This window comes from Thunnus albacares, chromosome 13, assembly GCF_914725855.1.
Source record: "Thunnus albacares chromosome 13, fThuAlb1.1, whole genome shotgun sequence".
NCBI lineage: Eukaryota > Metazoa > Chordata > Actinopteri > Scombriformes > Scombridae > Thunnus > Thunnus albacares.
The window spans coordinates 6,885,903-6,909,173 of NC_058118.1; the positions used below are offsets into that span (position 1 = coordinate 6,885,903).

At 41.0% G+C, this 23,271-nt stretch overlaps 2 protein-coding genes across 2 annotated transcripts in view; one reads left to right on the forward strand and one right to left on the reverse strand.

Annotated features, from left to right (window-relative positions):
* Nucleotides 1-344: 344 nt before the first annotated feature.
* LOC122995765 (histone-lysine N-methyltransferase 2B-like) overlaps nucleotides 345-23,271 on the reverse strand; it is a 398,376-nt gene continuing 375,449 nt past the window's right edge. The window contains exons 3-5 of the mRNA XM_044371130.1: nucleotides 1,951-2,368; nucleotides 1,231-1,296; nucleotides 345-1,109 (exon numbers count right to left, since the gene is read on the reverse strand). The gene's annotated coding sequence lies outside the window, so the exon portion shown is untranslated. The remainder of the gene's footprint in view (nucleotides 1,110-1,230; nucleotides 1,297-1,950; nucleotides 2,369-23,271) is intronic.
* On the forward strand, nucleotides 11,641-22,287 carry gusb (glucuronidase, beta). Its single transcript, XM_044370682.1, has 12 exons — nucleotides 11,641-11,931; nucleotides 13,240-13,425; nucleotides 13,566-13,747; nucleotides 14,065-14,207; nucleotides 14,399-14,586; nucleotides 15,709-15,861; nucleotides 16,068-16,246; nucleotides 17,230-17,376; nucleotides 18,020-18,104; nucleotides 19,474-19,650; nucleotides 19,863-19,998; nucleotides 21,272-22,287. The coding sequence occupies exons 1-12, from the start codon at nucleotides 11,659-11,661 to the stop codon at nucleotides 21,421-21,423; spliced, it is 2,001 nt and encodes a 666-aa protein (XP_044226617.1). The 5' UTR covers nucleotides 11,641-11,658; the 3' UTR covers nucleotides 21,424-22,287.

The window sequence follows — 23,271 nt, forward strand, 5'->3', positions numbered from 1 at the left end:
ATGTGTAAACAAATATTTTTCTCTGTTTGATCATATAAATGTATAAATGTTCATTTATAGTCTTTTTAAAACATAATCAAATATTTGCCAGTTGACTAATGGAGAAAAAGAGAATGTGTCTATTGTTTATTGTAGATGAAAGCTTCTCTGGGCTGATCAGCAATGATGCACCAAGAGATTCATATATCTATTGTTCTCTGTGACACTTATCATAACATCTCAGTAAAGCTGCTGGTTGAAACAGACTCCAACAAATATTATGACACCTGCAGCTGATTCAGTATTTAAGAAGCTTTATGTAACTTTAACATCACTGAGAGTAAAGAACCTCACAGAACACAGTATCATTTCACATGTGATGATTTTATTGAATTCAACAACAAATCAGTCAAACTGTAAAACATTGTGACACATATGAACAATAGGAATTAATGTATGATCTATTATCACTAATAAACACTTAAATTATGTGTGGTGATATGGACAAAGTTCATATCCTGATCAGTATTACAGCATTTTTTAATATCAACATGTAATATTTGTGCTGTGTATTAAACATTATACATACTTTATATTTACTAAAGTATCAAAATCACAGTTAAAAGTTTGAAGATGATCATATTTTTGGATATTATAAAGAAATATTTAGAAAGTTTGTCTTAAATGTGTTGCATTGTATTACAGTAATATGCTGTATTGAATGTGACAAAGCCAAAGCTACGGAGCCCTAAAAATACTGTGTGTGTATGTGAGGAGCTTCCTAGACCCATCAGCACAGAAGAAGCAGATGGTGACAGCTTCCTCTGTGCAGGTGGAATCGGGATGGTCCTCCTCATCCTCTTGGCTGATGAGGAGGCAGCTGGAGGCAGTGGAGGGGAGAGGGAGGAGGAAGGAGGGTGGGGGAGAGGGAGGAGGGAGGAGGATGAGGGTGGGGGAGGGGAGGGTTGGTGGTACTTGTACTCACTGGGTCTTCAGATAGTGTTTGGTGTGGTGTTTGGGAAGCAGGGTGCTGGGACTGGTTCAGAGGTCAGCTGTGGTTCTGGGTCTTCATGGGATGATTGGTTGGTTGACGTCTGCTCTCAGCTGCTTGTAGGTCTGGACATTTGAGTCTAATAATATTAAAGAAAGTTCTTATAATGAATATCATCAGCATTTATAAAATTAACTTTATTTATCATCACTTTATGTCACTGTTGCTGCCTCTCTAGTTTTAGTGAGGGGATTACTTACTTACTACTGCTCTCTAGTTTGTCCAGTGGTCATCAGGGGGAAGTGCTCCAGCCTCCACAGCTCCACCTGTCACGACAAAAAACATCATCTATGGTGAACACTTGATACACCAACATGTTAGAGCCATCTGCTCTGTCAGAGGTGCAATCCAGTGATTAAGACAAGCCTCCGGAGTACGAAGAATGAAGAACAGAGTATGAAAAACTTCTCCTTCTCCTGATCACACACATAAGGAGCTGCTGCCACATAAATATTTTTAACATACAAGATACCACTCACCAATTTTTGACTTTTGGTTATTTTTACTAAAAAACATGAAAGTGCAACAGAGTGAGTAAAATAATAATCTTTGGATTACTGGTAAGTAGTATTAAGCCTTGCAGGAGACTTTTGTTAAGTTTTAACTTACTTTTGTCTGGTGTGACATCTATACATACACAAAAATACCCGTGTGTGTGTGTGTGTGTGTGTGTGTGTGTGTGTGTGTGTGTGTGTGTGTGTGTGTGTGTGTGAGGAGTTTCCCAAGCCTTGTCTGTGCAGGTATGATCGGGATGGTTCTCAACCTCTTGACTGTTGGGGCATTATTGTAACTCACAGGGATTTCGGAAAAAAAATAAAAACACAAGAGTGAGTAAGATAAATACTCACTGAATTTTTAAACAAGTGAATTTAAAACATGCAGGAGACTTTTGTTAATGTTGATGTTCAGTTTTAACTCACCTTCGTCTGGTGTGACCATCCACAGCTGGAGAAAAACATCTATGTGTGTGTGAGGAGCTTCCAAGACCCACCAGCACAGAAGAAGCAAATAGTGACAACTTCCTCTGTGCAGGTTGGGATGGGACGGTCCTCCTCATCCTCTCGACTGTTGAACTCTTCTTCTTCTGAAAAAAAATCAAAATACAAGAGTGAGTAAGATAAATAATCCCTGACTTTATAAATAAGTGATATTAAGACTTGCATGACAGTTTTTTTGTCTTGTTAAGTATTAACTTACAGCTGGTATAATCATCTACAACTAGAGAAAAGTACAACAGTACAACAGATTAAGTGATTAAATAATCCTTGAACTGTTAAATAAGTCAAATTAAAACGTGCAGAACATGTTTGTTAATGTTGTCATTAAGTTTGAACTTAGCTTCTTCTGGTGTGACCATCCACAGCTGGAGAAAAACATCTGTGTGTGAGGAGCTTCCCAAACCCACCAGCACAGACGAAGCAAATAGTGACAACTTCCTCTGTGCAGGTCGGGTTGGGACGGTCCTCCTCATCCTCTTGACTGTTGAACTCACTGGGTCTTCTGAAAAAAAGAATCAAAATACAAGAGTGAGTAAGATAAATAATCACTATCACTATTATTTACACAGCCACCTATACCTTACAAAACACATCAAACTGCAGCAGAGTGAGTGAAAGAAATAATCTTTGGATTATCATTAAGTGATATTAAAACTTGCAGGAATTTTAATGTTGTTATTATTGTCATTAATTATTAACTTACCTCTGGTGTAGACACCTAAAGCTCAGTATGAAAAAAACAGAGTAAGAAAAGTAATAAATGATCTTTGAATTATTAAATAAGTGACATGAAACAGCTATATTGTAATTGTTTACAGAGCCTACAGTAGTTAACATTCTTTGCAAGTCGGATGTTCATACTTAACTTTTCTTCCACATTATATCCTGGACAACAGCTCGTGTGCTAAAGCGTTCCTCCATTAATTACAGGGTCGTTTTCTTCAGTCCCTGGCTCCCTCTATCTGCATCAAGCCAGTAAACCCCAGGCTAACATAGCCAGACTAGATGGGATACTGTAAGTAATCCCTCCAGTGGGTCTGCCACAGGGTCTGGTCCTGGTTAGAGGTGCTTAGAATTCCTTCACAGGGAGGCGTTGAAGTATTTCATGACTGAGATACCTCAGATGTAGCTCATATCCATTCAACATGAAGGAGCTTGAAAGTGTTTCCCTGCAGGACCAGATGAATGGTTAAGTGTGGGCAGCTGTGGCTCAGGAGTTTGAGTGGTCTTCAACTAATTGCAGAGTTGATGGTTTGATGTCTACATGTGGATGTGTCCTTGAGCAAGACACTGAACCAGATGGTTATGTCAGTGTCTTGCATGGTCGCTCGCTGCCATCAGTGTGTGTATGCATTTAAGTGTCCTATTAATTATTATTAAAGGAAATTATTATTCAAAAGGTAAATTATATCAATGGATTAAAAAAGTCCTGGTGCAAGATGGTGTTTCCAGCCCCGCCAGACGCAAAGGCCAGTCCTCAAGGTTAAAGAGGGACAATCCAGTGACCAGTTATATACAAAAAGACCCCGGTGCAAGACGCTACCCAGGGCTTCACCAGCCTCGCAAGACGCAAAGGCCAGTCCTCAATGTTAAAGAAGGACAATCCAGCTACCAGTTATATACAAAAAGACCCCGGTGCAAGACGCTACCCAGGGCTTCACCAGCCTCGCAAGACGCAAAGGCCAGTCCTCAGTGTTAAAGAAGGACAATCCAGCTACCAGTTATATACAAAAAGACCCCGGTGCAAGACGCTACCCAGGGCTTCACCAGCCTCGCAAGACGCAAAGGCCAGTCCTCAGTGTTAAAGAAGGACAATCCAGCTACCAGTTATATACAAAAAGACCCCGGTGCAAGACGCTACCCAGGGCTTCACCAGCCCCGCAAGCAAGACGCAAAGGCCAGCCCTCAAGATTAAAGTAGGACAATCCAGTGACCAGTTATGTACAAAAAGACCCCAGTGCAAGACGCTACTCAGGGCCTCACCAGCCCCGCCAGACACAAAGGCCAGTCCTCAGTGTTAAAGTAGGACAATCCAGCTACCAGTTATATACAAAAAGACCCCGGTGCAAGACGCTACTCAGGGCTTCACCAGCCCCGCAAGATGCAAAGGCCAGTCCTCAATGTTAAAGAGGGACAATCCAGCTACTAGTTATATACAAAAAGACCCCGGTGCAAGACGCTACTCAGGGCTTCATCAGCCCCGTCAGACGCAAAGGCCAGTCCTCAAGGTTAAAGTAGGACAATCCAGCTACCAGTTATATACAAAAAGACCCCGGTGCAAGACGCTACCCAGGGCTTCACCAGCCTCGCAAGACGCAAAGGCCAGTCCTCAGTGTTAAAGAAGGACAATCCAGCTACCAGTTATATACAAAAAGACCCCGGTGCAAGACGCTACCCAGGGCTTCACCAGCCCCGCAAGACGCAAAGGCCAGCCCTCAAGATTAAAGTAGGACAATCCAGTGACCAGTTATGTACAAAAAGACCCCGGTGCAAGACGCTACTCAGGGCCTCACCAGCCCCGCCAGACACAAAGGCCAGTCCTCAGTGTTAAAGTAGGACAATCCAGCTACCAGTTATATACAAAAAGACCCCGGTGCAAGACGCTACCCAGGGCTTCACCAGCCTCGCAAGACGCAAAGGCCAGTCCTCAATGTTAAAGAAGGACAATCCAGCTACCAGTTATATACAAAAAGACCCCGGTGCAAGACGCTACCCAGGGCTTCACCAGCCTCGCAAGACGCAAAGGCCAGTCCTCAGTGTTAAAGAAGGACAATCCAGCTACCAGTTATATACAAAAAGACCCCGGTGCAAGACGCTACCCAGGGCTTCACCAGCCTCGCAAGACGCAAAGGCCAGTCCTCAGTGTTAAAGAAGGACAATCCAGCTACCAGTTATATACAAAAAGACCCCGGTGCAAGACGCTACCCAGGGCTTCACCAGCCCCGCAAGCAAGACGCAAAGGCCAGCCCTCAAGATTAAAGTAGGACAATCCAGTGACCAGTTATGTACAAAAAGACCCCGGTGCAAGACGCTACTCAGGGCCTCACCAGCCCCGCCAGACACAAAGGCCAGTCCTCAGTGTTAAAGTAGGACAATCCAGCTACCAGTTATATACAAAAAGACCCCGGTGCAAGACGCTACTCAGGGCTTCACCAGCCCCGCAAGATGCAAAGGCCAGTCCTCAATGTTAAAGAGGGACAATCCAGCTACTAGTTATATACAAAAAGACCCCGGTGCAAGACGCTACTCAGGGCTTCATCAGCCCCGTCAGACGCAAAGGCCAGTCCTCAAGGTTAAAGTAGGACAATCCAGCTACCAGTTATAGCCTCGCAAGACGCAAAGGCCAGTCCTCAGTGTTAAAGAAGGACAATCCAGCTACCAGTTATATACAAAAAGACCCCGGTGCAAGACGCTACCCAGGGCTTCACCAGCCCCGCAAGACGCAAAGGCCAGCCCTCAAGATTAAAGTAGGACAATCCAGTGACCAGTTATGTACAAAAAGACCCCGGTGCAAGACGCTACTCAGGGCCTCACCAGCCCCGCCAGACACAAAGGCCAGTCCTCAGTGTTAAAGTAGGACAATCCAGCTACCAGTTATATACAAAAAGACCCCGGTGCAAGACGCTACCCAGGGCTTCACCAGCCCCGCAAGACGCAAAGGCCAGCCCTCAAGATTAAAGTAGGACAATCCAGTGACCAGTTATGTACAAAAAGACCCCGGTGCAAGACGCTACTCAGGGCCTCACCAGCCCCGCCAGACACAAAGGCCAGTCCTCAGTGTTAAAGTAGGACAATCCAGCTACCAGTTATATACAAAAAGACCCCGGTGCAAGAAGCTACTCAGGGCTTCACCAGCCCCGCAAGATGCAAAGGCCAGTCCTCAATGTTAAAGAGGGACAATCCAGCTACTAGTTATATACAAAAAGACCCCGGTGCAAGACGCTACTCAGGGCTTCATCAGCCCCGTCAGACGCAAAGGCTGGGCATCGGCAGCTCTGCCAGATGCAAAGTATTTACAGTTTTCTGAACCTGCTTCCTGCAGTGTACAAGGCTCGCAGTCCTAGTCTGAGTCGCTGTCATAAGCCCACAACAGGATCCCAAAATGACGCTCCCTGAATGGCCTGTTTGTAGATGCGGAGATGCCGCTTGAAGTTGAGGGCTCTGCGTATCCGTAGCTCTCGTCCCTGCTGCTGTTTGAAGAGGAGCTGAGGTCTGACGTTGGGGGAGCGGAGTTGTCAGGTCTTTCCTCACAGTCCCTCTTCAGGCGCTTAGCAGTCACCTCCTCTGAGTCGTTGTCTCCCCTGCTCCTCTTCGTGTAGAAGCTCTCGTCCCTGCTGCTGTTTGGAGAGGAGCTGAGGTCTGACGTTGGGGGAGCTGAGTTGTCAGTTCTTTCCTCACAGTCCCTCTTCAGGCGCTTAGCAGTCACCTCCTCCGAGTCACTGTCTCCCCTGCTCTTCTTCGTGTACAAGCTGAGGCCGGAGAATAAAAGTAGTGAGCCCCCGTAGCTCTCGTCCCAGCTGCTGTTTGTAGAAGAGCTGTGGTCTGAAGTTGAGGGAGCTGAGTTGTCCGTTCTCTCCTCACAGTTCCACCTTGGCCGCTTAGCAGTCACCCTCTCCCAGTGGCTGTCTTCCCTGCTCCTCTTCATGGACGAGCTGAGGCTGGGGGTTGAAGGAGTAGACTCTTCAGGCCGTTGGGATGCTGAAGCTCCTCGGGGCTTGCGGTGCCGAACAGGTACCGGTGGACGCCTGGCAGTCAGCTGCTGAGGAACAACAACAGGAGCAGCAACAGGAACAGGAGGGCCAGCAGGAACAGGAGAACCAGCAGGAACAGGAGGACCAGCAGGAACAGGAGGACCAGCAAGAACAGGAGAACCAGCAGGAACAGGAGGACCAGCAGGAACAGGAGGACCAGCAGGAACAGGAGGACAAGCTTCTCTCCAACGCTGCCAAATGTTCTCTGGTGAGAGCTGCTGGACGAGAGGAGAGCGACATCTGATGTGGTCGTCTTCTAATTCCTCTTCATCTTCGGACAGACTGTCATATCCAGCATCCTCGCTTGACGAGTCAGACCAGCCCTCACTGTCTTGGGTGTCTTCATCCTCCTCTTCGTCACTCTCTTCATCAGAAGAGAACGGAGGAACGTCCTCACCTCCACCTGTACGTACAATACTTACCGCAACCTCACCCTCCTCCTTCTTGTCAGAAGAGATGCAGATGGGGAGATTGTTGTCATCATCGTGGTCCAGGATCCTGATGACTTCAGGGACGCCGTCTCCTGCAGGACGCTCAACAAGGTGGTCGACACGCTGAAAGGAGCCACCTGATGGGAAAAGAGACACATCACATGAGAACTTGATTTCAAATCTAAAGCATTTCTATATATAAAACATAACATCAAATATTTGGACTAAATAACCAACAATCAAAGTTAAAATTAGAAAAAATATAAACATATAAGAACTATAACTATGTCATATCATCAAAACTCATGTGGTTATGTATGTTTTGGATGTAAAAAGCCGCTGAAAGTCGGGCTGCATGTTTTCATATTTCAAATCAACTCTGAATTGAATTTTATTTAGCTGACGTCTGATGATGAAAAGTCAATTTGTACCACTGATGTGATTATCATTTTATTAAGAGCTGATCACGAATTATCAAATTGTTGTCACATATTAAGCTGCCCAGTAAATGAAGGTTTAAACCGTTCTGAATTATGAGCACTGGCAACTTTGCAGAAAAATAAAATATACTCATAATAGTGATAATGTGCCCGCAACACTGTAGGGCTCACAGTTAAAATGTTTTTAATTATAAGGCGCACATAAACTGCTAAATCAGGAGACTTTGAGCTCCCTGCGCGCCCTGCGCTTTAACGCACCGGCTCTATCCACTTTTCTTTTTTTGATCTGGATTATTATTGCAGGCTACAAATCCTTTCTTTGGACGAGAATTTATGAAAGGGGAAATTGGATAACGGGGTAAATGAGAAAACAGAGAGGGGGCTGGGTTCTGTTCCAGACACGGATCACAAGACAAACTGTGATAATGTGATACAAACCGTCAGGACGTGCAGGAGTCGGCGGCATCCTGGACGCAGGACGCGCACACGCAGAACCTTAAAGCTGCACGTTTCTGTCTTCTCCCTCGAAAAATAAAACAACAAACGAACAAACAGATCGCGTTTCAATGTTATGAAAATACCAACATGTCAAGTACAAACTATATAATGATTGAACGCAACAGTTCTGATTGTGAACCCAAAAACAGTCAGACATGTTTCACTTTTTCTCCTCCATGTTGATGAATATCTTGAAATTAGTTTAAAATGTGAGGAACTTTGAAACGTAAATGATTTTTTTTTAATTATTCGGCAACAGTTCCGGATTTTTTTTAGCCAATTAAGCTTCAACAATCAAAACAAGCAGCTCAGATTTACACATTTAGAAGAACCGGACCAGGTCTGTTTACACCTGTACGTCCTGACGTTCTGACGTCTGGAGCTCAGAGTTCCAGCGTCTCCATGGTGCGAGACAAGAACATAATTTTTGCATTTTCCGAAATTTGGCCCAGTCGCCATCTTTTTTCCATAATTTCAATGCTAGTTTTGGACAATTTGATGCATTGAAACCAAAATAACAGTGTTTCAAATCACTACACTAATTGTTTACACATTCCACACCTGTCCCGGGATATTTCATTCGTTCTATCCAATAAATAATCATTTTACACGGAGAAATCGTCGAATAACTGTCTGTTTTCACCAAATCTGTGTTTTTTTCAATAGGCCCAATTACATGCTATGAACTGTCCACCTTTAAACTCTAAAAGTGACATTAATTTTTACTCTAAGATTGGTTTCAAAACTTTCTTGGAGATAAATAATGAATAAATCATAAGTAAAATATAAATTTTAAATTGGTCTTACCTGCCGGGTCACGGTCCATCTCATGGGCGACGCCAGTCAGCAGGTGGTCACCAGTGGAGAGGGGTCCTCCGAGGGCCATTTCCAACTTGTTCAGTTGTCCACAAGAGTTCAGAAGTCCAAGTAGTTGTTCAGAGATCCAAGTAGTTTTGTTTTCCAACAAGATCCGCTTTAGAGTTGAAGAGTTTTCCAAGAGTTCACTTTCCAGTATCCAAGCTTTGCAATAGGTCCACTCGGGTCCAAGTTCAGGTGCAAAGTGAGGAATCAAGGTTCTGTAGGCATGACGAAACCTCGGGTTGCTCATCGATGACGCACGCGCATGCGTGTGAGAGAGTTTTTAAATCAAATTTTAAAATAACATTTATTTATACTAGTTTGTTCAATGATATGTACGATTTGTTTTTCTTTCATTTCAGCAGCTTTGCAGTAATGTGCAAATCATTTGTGGTATTTCGTCCTTACATTCAGAGTTATTACTGACATTTAACTCTAATACAACCTGACTCAGCAAATATTGTACTAATGATTATGACAATACAACGAATTTGAAAACAAAAGAGAGAGAAAGAGAGCAAAGATATTGATGTGCAGCTGTCAGAAATGTCTCCTGCAGCAGCTGATGGTCTGATGATAAAAACACACAACAGGATGCAGAAAACAATTACAAGTTAAAACGGGAACAAACAGTTTTATTGCATTAAGTTGTAATTCATATGTGCAGTCTTTTTAGAAGACATAAATGTCTGCTGTCAGTAAACGGACTAGTTAGTACATAAAGTATGTAGTTTGATGTCTAAAAAGACAAGTTTTGGGCAAATCTCTGCGACAAAGAGTTAAAAATGCAAACTAACATTTCCATTTACCAGCAGTAATAACAACAAACCAGATGGAAGATTATATAGACTTTGTAATCATGCCATGTTGTTGATTCTAATTATTTTAGAATCTGTGTAATCAATCACAGTGTTTTCAGTGGTTTAGTGTGGTTTATGTTGGTGTCCACCTACTTCTTCTGTGTTTTTGTTCTAAGCTGAAAGAGTAAAACGAACATGTTTTAGACATATAGAAAATACTCTGCTTTGAATAGTAATTGGTGTCTGATATCGTTTATCCACAAAATGAATCATTCTGACAGCTGAGATATTGAAATTTCATCAGTGCTATAAACACTGACACTGGCAGCTGATTGTGAGTAGGACAGTGACTAGTAGTCCTCTGAACTCCCTCTAACTTCTCACAGACTTCAGAGCTACTTTTAGCAATATAATGCAATGTGAATTGCTCTTCAGCCAAAACCTTAATTGTCTTGAAGTTAGGACTGATAAGTCTCTTATTTTTAGGTGGTTGTCCTGACTTGGCCAGTTAGGAGCTGCTTTAGGATATTTTGTGTAACATACAGTATAATATTTGAGATATTATTTATAAAAATCTTAATTTAATCCAAGAGGGATATAGTAACCATTTTAATTGATACAAATCTATGGAGGTCCTATAAATGTTTGTATTTTCATTAAATGCATTTTTTATTGTTTCTGTTTTTCCAAAACTAAAAACCCAGACGTCAAACTAAAAATGAAACATTTCCTTAAAAAGTTGGCTAATATAATAATTATTTAAGTTTTTATGATTGATATAGAGGTTGTTAATATGAGTGTTCTTTCATGAATCCATCATGTCATGAACTTTTCATGTTGTATAGGTAATGTGGGTGTTGGACAGACCTTGTATCTTTTGTCTGCTTCTCATCATACATTTCCAAAACATAGACAGTGTGTATGCGCTGCCTCTGCTGGTCCCTCCTGTCCTCTGGAGCTCTCTCCCACAGGGCACAGGTCTGGGGGCCTAAAGGGTCAGGGGTCAGAGGGGGAGCCTCTGAGTGAAATGACTATTAATAGTTATTGTTGGAGATAAACAGACCAGAGGCATCCATGTCCATGTTATTGTCCATCCATGTAGATTTCACACACATCTAAGACATGAAGAACATCGTTGGCTGCAGGGCTTCTTGCAACTGATCCATTAAGACCTTATCATGAGGTCTACATGAAGACCCTCAGTCATGCTGCAGGGCAACTTAGATCCAAAGTTTGGACCTCATCGGTACACTGAGCCTCAGTGTTGTTGCTCATGTTTGCAGGACTGAAAGGAGTTTTTGTGGGTGATATAAAGTACAAATGTTCACGTAGAACAAAGCAGTTTTCAGCAGATTTTTGTCTTCTACTCTAAATATATCAACATATCTGAAGGTTGACGGCAAATTTAGTCAGTTAAAATTTTAACTGGAGGTCACTTTCAACAGTATGTAAAAATTGACCACCAGGTGGTGCAATACGCAAAGATCTGAAACTAAGGCTCCAAATGTGGTTCAATCTTTCAGGGAAAAAAACTACACTACCAACATTTCTTTAAGTGTAATTATTTAAGTGTATCATATGGGGAAAATACATAAAAAGGAAGTCAACATTCTGACATCTGTGCAGGTTGGCTGTCAGACAGTATTATTTATATCGCAGATCTTAAATCACAGACGGACAAAAAGTGTTTTGGTAATTTTTATTTTACTAAAAAAAAGGGAGGGAATTTCATGCTGACATTTAGCCTCAATTGCAGTATTTTAAGATATGCTACAGGCAGCAGAAAGGTTGTTTTTTGCCGGCCTGGCTCTGTGGTCATGTGACCGCAAAGAAAATCATGTGACTGACTCATATGAGCAGCAGAAGTTACTTCCTGAGTGGACGCCTGCAGCAGTCTGGTTTGTCCAGGATGTCTCCCCCCGGGGTCCTCGGTGTGCTCCGGGTCCTGTGTGTGTGCGCGCTGTGGGACGCGGTGTGTCCGCTGGACACCGGGATGCTTTTCCCCCGGGAGTCTTCCTCCAGGGAGGTGAAGGAGCTGAGCGGGCTGTGGGTCTTCAGGGCTGACAAGTCTTCTAACAGGAACCAGGGCTTCGAGAAAGCATGGTACAAAAGTCCCCTTGCAGAGGTGAGCAGGACCGCAGCCAGCTGCAGCTCTGATAACATGAAGGAGCTCGTTTTATTTGTTTGACAGTTATCTGAATTTAAAGAAACAGGTCAGTATAATCACTGACAGTTGCGATATAGGACATTTTAGTCCACTTAGCGTACCATAGGAGATGCAAAACGCCACAAAGTGCATAAAGGATGGGTTCATAATATTTCAAGTTTGTCTTAAAACAGTCAAGTTTTCCTCGCTGTAATCATTCCTCCTGTTCATAAAAGATCTCCTTCAAATGTGCTTTCACAGTCGTTTTGTGCAAAAATACACTTAAAAGTCGATGTGAAGCTTATATGAGGCTTCAGCAGTCTGAGTTAGTCACATCAAGTGGATATCTGCCACATTTACAGTCTTTTTAGCATCAAATAAATAAAACAAAAATAACATTGAAAGATATCTACTTGATTTGACTCATTTGGACGACTGAAGCTTCATATTAGCTTCAGATAAACTTTTAAATACATTTTTGCTCAAAACGAGGACTGTGGATTTTGTCCTCCATCACTTGCATTATGAAGGGATCTTCTAATGGTCAGTATGAAGAGGAGGAATGATCAGAGCAAGAAAAAACTGTTTCAATGTTCATTTGGGCTCCTGACTGTTGTTTTAGGGCAGACTTGAAAAATTGTGAGCTCATCCTTTTAAGTCCAAAACAGAAACTTATCATACAATACGTTGGGGGAATATTACAGTGAATATTATAATTAAACTTAAACTTACTGTCAGTCCGTTAGCAGATGCTACTGTGATATCACAGAAGTGATAAAACTGATCAGTAAGATCATTACTTACTACATTCTCTCCAATTTAATATCAGTTTAACAGAAACACTCTCAAGTTCATTTAACCTATAGAAACATAATCATGATACCAGAGGACATTGGTTCTCAACCTGTATGGCTTATGACCCTGTGAAAATTTGTCAAAGGTTTTGGGGACTAGAAGAGATGATGTATCTAGTATTTAACAAGGAAAAAGCAAAAAATGAGAGAAAAGCCAGAAAATACACATTATTTTTTGTAACCAAAGTTTTTTTTTTCTTTCTTATTCCTTTAATTTGCAAGATTTATTTTCAGGGTCCAACCAATGCCAAAAGAGCAAAATGAGAATCAAATGAAAAACAATCTATCATAATCATGCTGTTACTATTATTATTCTAATTATGGATGATTATCATTGCGGTGACTAACAGTCAGCCCCAGTCGAAATAAATGAAGCCTTTTCATTAGGCGGTTTTCTCACCCATTTCCACGTCCATGTGTTCCTGTGTGTTAGACTGGCCCAGTGATCGACATGCCAGTACCTGCCAGCTACAACGACATCACCCAGGACCCCACACTGAGAGACTTCATTGGCTGGGTGTGGTATGAGCGAGAGGTGGTGGTTCCTGCCCGCTGGATCGCCGATGAGGGAACAAGAGTGGTTCTCAGAGTGGGGAGTGCTCACTATTATTCAGTGGTGGTGAGTATTATGTGCACCCTGAAAACCCAGAGCTATCCGTGCTTGTATTAAATTTAGAGACTATTTAAAGATCTCAGTCATCCTTTTGTACCCACAACTGAGACCAAGCTGCTTCAGACTCGCTGTCTCTACCTCTGCAGTGGGTGAACGGGGTGCAAGTGACAGAGCATAAAGGTGGCCATCTTCCCTTTGAGGCAGAGATAGGCGGTTTAATCCGCAAGGATCCAACGATCCCGTGCAGGATCACCATCGCTGTCAACAACACTCTGACTCTGGAGACTCTTCCTCCAGGAATCATCCAGCACATGAACGATCTCTCCAAGTAACCTCATTCACTTTTTATTTTCCTAATTAAAACACTGACTTGATAAGAAAGCTTAAATTCATGTGTGACATGTTTTTAATGTATCCAGGTGATTCGTGCTTCAATTCAAAGGTTTAGAATCATTTATAATTTTTATAAATGCTCTTTTTTCCCCCAAGTTTTTTTTATAATGGGAATCAATAGTGAGAATGTTCAAACTTTTCAAACTAGACATGTAATTCAGACTTTATTTATTGTATTTAGTCAAGATTAAATGTGCACAATTTCCTGTCAATGAGTATTGAGATAATAAGGCAAATGTAATTGCTCAACAGGTATCCTCCTGGTTTTTTTGTGCAAAACATCTACTTTGATTTCTTCAACTATGCTGGGATACATCGTCCTGTGCTGCTGTATACAACTCCTAAGGCTTATGTGGATGACATCACTGTGGTGACTGACTTCTTGGATAACACCGGTAAATAAATACAACTGTATACAATGAAATGTATTCAATTTCTAACCCTTACTAAAACCAAAGCATTTGGTAGAAATCCATTGAGTAAGTGGCTATCAGATGCATCACATGCAACCTCACTGAATGAAGAAGCAGCTTTCTGATTGTTCATGTCTGTTTTATTAGACTTTGTTGTATCCTCTGTGTTTCAGGTCTAGTCAAATACAAAGTATCAGTCCAGGGTTCTGCCAAAGCAAACCTGAAGGTCACTTTGATGGACAAAAACCGCCGCAGTGTGGCCTCCTCCAACCAGCCATCTGGAGTGCTCAAAGTAGACGATGTCAATCTGTGGTGGCCGTACTTGATGCATGAGAATCCAGGTTATCTTTACTCTATGGAGGTAAGACAACCTGTTTTATGCACTTAATTTACCACCAGGAAGATCACATGTTCCACCTTGTGTCAGATGAAGTTTTTATATATCATAAAACTATAAAAAATCTAATTATCTAATCTGCTGTAATTAAATCATCAGTAACACTTTATTATGCTTAAGTATGCATAACTAATGCATGACCCCTGATGATTTAATGCATGAATATAGCCTGTCTCACCATTAAATGATCAAGTCATTATGAGCGTGATTAGTTAACACTCGATAGATCATGAATTAATGATTGTTAACTCACAGTTGCTTCATTTATTCATTTATATGGCACCAAACTAGCTGTAGTTCACTTGCATAAAGAAGTGTATTTCAGACCCCTGCATTGGATCACTTCTCTGAAGGCACAACAGTAGCTGTTCTCACAGAAATATAAAGATGTTTCTTATCTAACTGATAGTCAGATGCAAACATCCACTACATGTTGCTGCTTGACCCAACGGTCAGCAGACCGAAGAGTTAATGACATCTGAACATCCTGTGTGTTCTGACCAAGGGGAACTTCACTATTACACAACCAATGCCCATACAGTCCTAAGTGAATGCCTATTCAATAACAACAATAAAATATAATCCGATTTTAAAAATAAAACTCATATGCCACCCTCTGGCTTGACAATAGTGTCATGCAGTAACATGTAGATGTTTACATCTGACTACCAGCTTGATAAGCTTCTCAGAAATTGCTGCTCCTCTCACTTAAATAAGCCTTAAATCTCTCACAATCATATAATCTAGAAACATATTGTAACTCACAGTTACAGTCAAAGGTTTGTGTACCTTTACTAGAATTAACTTTTGATTTGTGACTTGACAGTTTTCAATGTGGTTGGATATTGTGCAAGCCAGATTGTTAGTTTTCACTGCTCTTTGCTTTTCTTCCTCATCTGACAGTTTTTGCACCACACTGAGTGTGTGATGATGTTATCTTGTGTAAGAATCAACTTCCTAACTAGCTGTAGTTGTTTGGTATTCAGCACATCCTCTTGTATTTGCAGTACTTACTTTAAAAAGAGTTCTATTTGGTAGCATTATCATGATTTTATTTTATTCTGACTTGTTTGCTTTAACATCAAGGTTCGCGTGATGGCAGCTGATGAGAGATCAACATATGAGGATGTCTATAGTCTACCAGTTGGCATCCGCACTGTCAATGTTACCAGCACCCAGTTCCTCATAAACAACAAGCCCTTCTATTTCCATGGAGTCAATAAACACGAGGACTCTGATGTGAGTACCACTAGAGGGAAGCAAAACCTTTACAGAAGACTCATTTTGCTCTGAGGCAACATATACTGTATGTTCTACCATTTACTGAACCTGTTTTCCCCCTTACAGTACATGGACAAAGAGTTATATAAAATTTGCATGAAATATGTTTTAGAAAAAGTGGCTCCAGTTCAATTGTCTCTTCATCTCTTTACCTTGTGTTGTAGATTAGAGGAAAAGGCTTGGACTGGCCTCTGATTGTCAAAGACTTCAACTTACTGAAGTGGTTGGGGGCCAACTCCTTCCGTACCAGCCACTACCCCTATGCGGAGGAGATCCTGCAGATGTGTGACCGCCATGGCATTGTGGTGATAGATGAGTGCCCAGGGGTGGGCATCAAAGACATGTAGGTATCACTGCTCAGTTCTCTGGGACCTTTAGGTGTGTTTGAAGGGTTTAAGGTGGTCAATAGGGTCTAAGGTCTCAGTGTTAGTCACAGTGTATGAGGACAGAGGATAGACTTTAGGAATGGGTTGTACTGTTTAGAGGATGAGTGGTGTCCATCACCATTACTCTTGAAAACCTCCTGACTGTTGTTAAATTAGAGCAATGAAATATACATGCAAGAAACTTCACCCTGTCTAAGTTAGGATTTTCTTCTGTTGTTACAATTCATGTTGATTAGACTTATATGAAACTCTTATTTAGATAATAATAGATTAGAATGAAAGATGCATATTCTTGACAGCATATTGAAAATAAATGTGCATATTCTCTAATATTGGGGGAGTTGAATTGAGTTAAAAAAAAAGGTAACTGATCACACCACAAAACAATTTCCATCTCAAGTTAATGGATGTTTATCCAGTTACATTAATTAAATGAAACAGCTTTAAGCCAAATTCCATTAAGTTTCAATTAATTATAAACAGCCACATGCATTTTTACTTCAGTTAGATTTACTCAAAAGCAGTCTGGCATTGCAAGAGGAAACATGCAGAAAGATCTCTCACTTTCCAGCATCCCTGTAGCTCTCACTTTGTGTTTGTGGCAACATTTTTATTGACTTGTGTTGAGATACATGAACATGAATGTTAGAGGCAGGTTTTGAGAGCTGAATGTTTAGACCTCAGTCATGAAATCAAAGAGATGAGAATATATTAAAAAAACCTCTTTGATGAATCATTTCATGAAAGACACTGAAGCAGAAGACAGTTTTGACTGTGTAAGACAGGGCGAGTCTCACTGTTCTTGCCTACAGATGTTGACAGACACTTATCTTTGTTTTGTGCACTGTTTTGAGGTTGGGTGGGTCTGGAATGTCAGTCTTTGTTCTTTCCATGAGCTGTCTCAGTCTCAGTGTGTGCTGTGTCTTGCCCGACAATGCAGTCGCAGTTTTGGAAACGCCTCCCTGGCTCATCACCTGGATGTCATGGACGAGCTTGTGCGTCGGGACAAGAACCATCCCTCTGTGGTCATGTGGTCAGTAGCCAATGAGCCAGCGGCAGAGATGCCTCCAGCTGAATTTTATTTCAAGTGAGTACTGGTCATTTTTTTTAAAAAAAATTTTTTTAAGACTTATCTGTTCCTCGCAGATGCAAGATCATTCATTTGTTTTGTTTTTGTCACTAGTCTTTGCCTTGAAATTTTTCATCCCCCCCCCCTTTTTATTTGATAGTTGACAGTGCAGAGATGGACAAGAACAAGGCTACTGGGATGCCATTGAAAACCCAAAACTTTAAAAAAAAAAAAAAAAGTGAAGCATTTGTAAACTGTCTGTATGTGTGTCTGCTGGTGAGATAATGGTTTGTTTGTCAGTCACAGCTGATACCTTTCCTCTGAAGTGTGTAATGCAGTAAGAGTAGTCATGAAGCTGCCTTGAACACTAACAGCTCAGTAATAAGCCCGAGGCTTCAGGGAGACAAATAGTGTAGACAAATACTTGACCCACCTGCTGTACTCATAAAGTAAAGTGGTATGATGTTTCCAGTGTGCAGACAGGTTCTTTGTCACGCTGAAGTTGGGACCGACAAAAGAAGTTTATTAAATTACACTCATATTATATGACTCATATAATTATAACAGACTCTTCGATTTGCTTGTCAGCTTTTTGTGGCGTTGTAGCAATTACTGCACTTGAAATTCAGTCACCTAAAGGTGCTTTCTGTTTGTCTTGCAGGACGTTGATAAAGCATACCAAAGCTCTGGACTCCACTCGACCTGTCACTTACATCACAGACAGTAACTATGCCAGGGACAAGGGGGTGAGTTTTCACAGTATTCACTCACCATTAGTGTGCCAAAGTGAAAACCTGCACATCACATTGATAAATTGTCATGTTTATTATCTGGCACATTATCTGTAATTACTTTTGTTGAGGCAAGTGTTGTTAATGTCTTTTTTTATTTGCACTGGGAACATCAAGTGTTTTTGTGCTTTAGTTGAAGAGTAACTTAACACTCTAAAAATTGTGTTTTTGCTGCCCTGCAGTGGTTGAACCTCTCACTTTGCTGCACGTCGCACTCCAGGGCGTGTCAGTACACTGTGACATCACTGTTGGGTGTGGTTACAGGTGCATCAGACTTTCAAGTAGAGAGAGCAGCCAAATTACACACTAGTGTTAAGTTACTCTTTAAAGTTCAGTTAAAGTAAGAAACTTTTCACATTTGTTCTCATCTTAAGTAATAAAAAGGAGAAAATATCAAAGGCAACATTTTTGATCAGGCTGACTTGGCTTGAATTGTGCATCAGGGGAAAAAACAAAAACTTCTTTATGGGCAGACACTGATGATATAATAAGACACATTCTGTAAAATTCTATACACTGCACTTTGAGTCAACATTGCTTACAATTGCATGGCATTTATAGAAAAAAAGGGCAAAATACACCTTTATGCCTGTCAGATCATGGCACTTGACTGAATGTTCTCACATAACAACATAATGGCCACTAATGAATTGGATAAAGTGCCTTGTGAGAAAGACGGGAGTCAAATTGCTTCAGAGGTTTATCTCACATTCTGAAGAGCTTGTTGACATCATGTCAAGCTACATTGTTGACATGCTGAGAATTGTTCACATTCCTGTGCTGTGAGGAATATCTTTCAAGGTGATGTTTGTAGCTTCAAGGTAGTGATTAGTTTGCAGTCACTGACTACCTGCAGCCACTAATTTATAAAGGCCTCTGGCTGAGTGAATTCAATTCAAACACGTCATTTTGTGAGCATTTGGGAGAATTTATGTGCAGTTACTGCTGCTGTCTTTCATGGCCAAAAATTAGTGTGAAGATAGCCTCTGCATACTTATAATAATGTATTGAAAAGATGAAAAGACATTCACATTCACCATCATTTTATTGGAATAATGGTACATATTTTGCCTCATAACACAATAGTTTTAAAGTTCATACTTTTATGAGCATTCAGATTATATTAATCTAGATTTGCTGATATTGGGGCTTTTAGTAATTTATAGTCATAAAAAAATTGATCAAACTCTGTTTAACAACCACAGGAAGGTCTTGGACATGCTGGGAACGACTTGTTCAATGACAATAAACTTGAATCTAATCTAATAAAGTTGAATCTAATATCTCTACAAGTGACATTTGGTCTTTTCTCTTCCGTCCGTAGGCTCCCTATGTGGATGTAATCTGTGTGAACAGTTACTTCTCCTGGTACCATGATCCAGGTCACTTGGAGGTCATCCCCATCCAGCTCAACAGCCAGTTTGAGAACTGGTATGGAAAGTACCAGAAACCCATCATCCAGAGTGAATATGGAGCAGATGCAGTGCCAGGGATCCACAGTGTGAGGATACACACACATACACACCCCAATACACAACTGTAGTGCAGCAGCAGTGAACATTTTTATGTTTGTTGTCTTGGTAGAAACCATAGGACTGCAATGAACTTCAGATTTTATGAAACCCTGCATCTGTCTTCAAGGTTCTGGTTGCAACACATTTTCCTAGAAACATGTTGATACCCGGAGTAAGAGGCTTTATTTTTACTTTCCAGGATCCACCCATGATGTTTACTGAGGAGTACCAGAAGGTAGTCCTGCAGAGCTATCACAATGTGTTTGACCAGAAGAGGAAGCAGTATGTCATCGGTGAACTAATCTGGAACTTTGCCGACTTCATGACTGCACAAGGTACTGAAGCTGCGGATCCCAACCTGTTGAAGCAGAACTGCTGTCATTTGTCGCTGTTTATACAGTACTCCCCCATGGTAGCATGCTAATATGAGCATTTAGTTCAAGTATAGCCTCACAAAGCCACCAGTATGGCTGTAGACATTTTTTGCTATTTATTTCCTTCCATGACTATATTGAGTGTTGTGTTATTGCTGTAGAAATGGTGCTGGCAATATTTAAGCCTAACATGAGTTGAAGTTGCCCTGCAGGAAATGTTTGAAAGCCAGTACTGATATCTTGCCAACTTTCTTGGCCCCCTCTTGTCTATTTGACTGATAAATCAGAATACCTTGGTGACAGAGCTATTTTTGTTCACCTCTAACTACTTAAGGCTTAGCATTCTTGCTTTTGACATTTAGGAAGCACAATTTACTCAGAAAAAGAATCTCTCCAACTTTGCTGACTTCATGACTGTACTAGGTACTGCAGCTGCGGATAATAACCTGTATAGCCAGTACTGCTGTCATTTGCTGCTGTTTATACAGTACTCCTAATAGTCCAGGCTGAATTTTTAGCTTTGTTAGTGGCGTGGCTCTAGGTATGGCAACATCGCTTTGCCGTTCAGTCGGTTTTCCTTTGGATTAGTCTCACTTCAGTTCAGAGTGAAATATCTATACAACTACTAGATGGATTGCCATTAAATTTAAAACATAGTCAAGTTCCCTAGAGCAGTGGTTCCCAACCTTTTTGGCCTGTGACCCCTTAAAATGAAGCAAAGTCTACCTGGGACCCCTCATCACAGGTTGCACAGTCTACCAGTTAAGTTACCAGTTATTTTCCTGATTCATTGGTTAATCATTACAGAGCCACCAGCAAGGCTGTAGACATTTTTTGCTGGTTATTTCCCTCCATGACTACATTGAGTGTTGTGTTATTGCTGTAGAGATAGTGCTGGCATTGTTTAAGCCTAACATGAGTTGAAGTTGCACTACAGGAAGTGTCACTTGGGCATTCAGGAGATGTTTGAAAGCCAGCACCAGTATCTTGCCAACTTTCTAGGCCCCTCCTGTGTCTATTGGACTGATAAATCAGAAGACCTTGGTGACAGAGCTATTTTTGTTCACCTCTAACTGCTTAAGTCTTAGCATCCTTGTTCTATGCATCTATGAATTTACTCAGAAAAAGAATCTCTTCATACCTTCATCAGTCTGCATATTTGCCTGAAGAAAGGCTCCACTGTGTTTCTGCCTTGTGCATGACGAGGTTTTTGTTGACCCTCTTTTGTCTGCAGAGGTCACCCGTGTCGTGGGGAACAAGAAGGGTGTTTTCACCAGGCAAAGGCAGCCCAAAGCAGCAGCATTCATCCTGAAGGATAGGTACTGGAGACTGGCAAATGAAACTGGGAGACTACCTCCTTGGACCAAATACCCCTGCCCCCTCTGACACCCACCAGTGTTGGGGCACCCAGTCCAGGACAGGCTCAATCCCATGAGCGCTTACGGACAAATGCTGGTAAAATTCAGTCGGTTTACTTAAGCACATATTGAACACTTCTTTTCAAACCATTTCAATACATACATATAAGGTCAAGCCACCATGAAACACAATTAAACTCTGCTATTCTTGTGGTTTGCATCTAATTAACAAAACCACCAACACTATAAAGGGGTTTTCCAGCAATCAACTGTTAACATGTAAGCAATGTTTGATTCTGACGTGAAATTTTGCCTCTAGTGCCTCATCTATAATGTAATTCACATTTAGCTGCTTTAATATGGGTTTGACAGACAATTAATATTGTGATGCGGGTCTCCTCAGGACACCTGAATGAAGACTGGGGACATTTATTTAGCTGTTGCAGATGGTGCTTTCCTTTTGATATCATGAAAAAGTCAAGATCAATAAAAATCATTCCACACAAAATCATTTTTGTGATAAGATCTGACCTTTCCTCTGGTCAGGTGATTCAAGACACTGTAAAGGAAGGGAGTTGCCACACTATCTACGTTTACCTTTCCTCTGTGTGTGTTTAAGGATACATTTTCTATAATAAACACATAAAATTGTGTTTAATAGCAAGATAACAAATATGTTAGAAGCTGATTTTTTAGAAATATTTGCATCTGTCATCTCCATGAATTGTACAACCAATCTGTGTGTTTTTACCGTTTTTCAAGGATAAAACTGTTCTATATTTGTAATGTTAATGTGAATTGCAATGCTGAATCTAATCACAGAGGTGTTTTATTTTTATATGTGAGGATCAACAGAAAAAATCAAGGTATTAAAGACAAACCATGTACTCAATATGTAAACTGTAACTTTTTGAGTTTTTTTTCTTATTGTCCCCAAACTCTTTAACTTTACTCATGCTGCAGTTTTGTAGAGCACACAGACGTTTACTTTGCAGTCTTAGTTTTGTTTCCTGAAATCACTGTGACTTAAAAAACTCAACACTCAGCTCAATGGTTAACTGACATGTGGATTGTTGGTGGCGTGACTGCAATCAGACTTTTCACTATCAGTGACTCCACTCATACCCTCATCACAACTTAAACCTTTCTGTTACATCCAGACAAGTACTTTTGTTTCAAACATATAGCGGCCAGCAGGATGCTTCACCTAAAGATGCTGTAAACAAAGCTCTTCATTTTACACAAATCCCTAACTTGTCAGAACAAAACATGTTGGTATGTGAAAGACAATAAAAAGTGTCTTCTTATGTACTTCCTAGTATTACAAATGCTTTTGGATTTGGTCCAGCTGTAATTGCTGTTTACACAATAATAGTCTTGCATAAGTGCAGACTGATCTGTCATTAAACACAGTGATCTTTCAACAGCTTGCATGAAACATTTAAACCAATACCACTATGACTGCAAGAATCATTATCAGTGCTGATATTGATCTTAAACAGACGAGGTATCAGCCAGGCGTGTCTGAACCACATTAAATACATCGAGGTCTAAACTCATGGTTCTTAGACAGACTGAAATATACTGGAGGTTTATGTTCACATACTGATTTTGATAAACTTACTTGTTCACTGCTGTTCTATAGCATTTTATGTCCAGCTGTCACATTCTAGATGAGACGAGTTAAAAAAAATGTTGATAACACTTAAAGTCCCCCTTATTAGATAAATGGCTTATAACACTCTATAATGTAGTTGTAAGCAGATCTTAGTGTCTATAACTCCGTCTGTTGGCAACCATCACTGAATGCTGGCAGCATTCATAATAAATGACAATATAGTGAAACACAGTTGTAATATATAATATAAAATGTCTT

Bases quoted from the DNA above. Each gene is read 5' to 3' on its own strand.
- gusb (XM_044370682.1), top strand. From the start codon at position 11,659: ATGAGCAGCAGAAGTTACTTCCTGAGTGGACGCCTGCAGCAGTCTGGT. The intron at 14,208-14,398 runs GTAAATAAATAC...TCTGTGTTTCAG, and splicing joins TGACTTCTTGGATAACACCG to GTCTAGTCAAATACAAAGTA. The intron at 19,651-19,862 runs GTGAGGATACAC...TTTACTTTCCAG, and splicing joins CAGTGCCAGGGATCCACAGT to GATCCACCCATGATGTTTAC.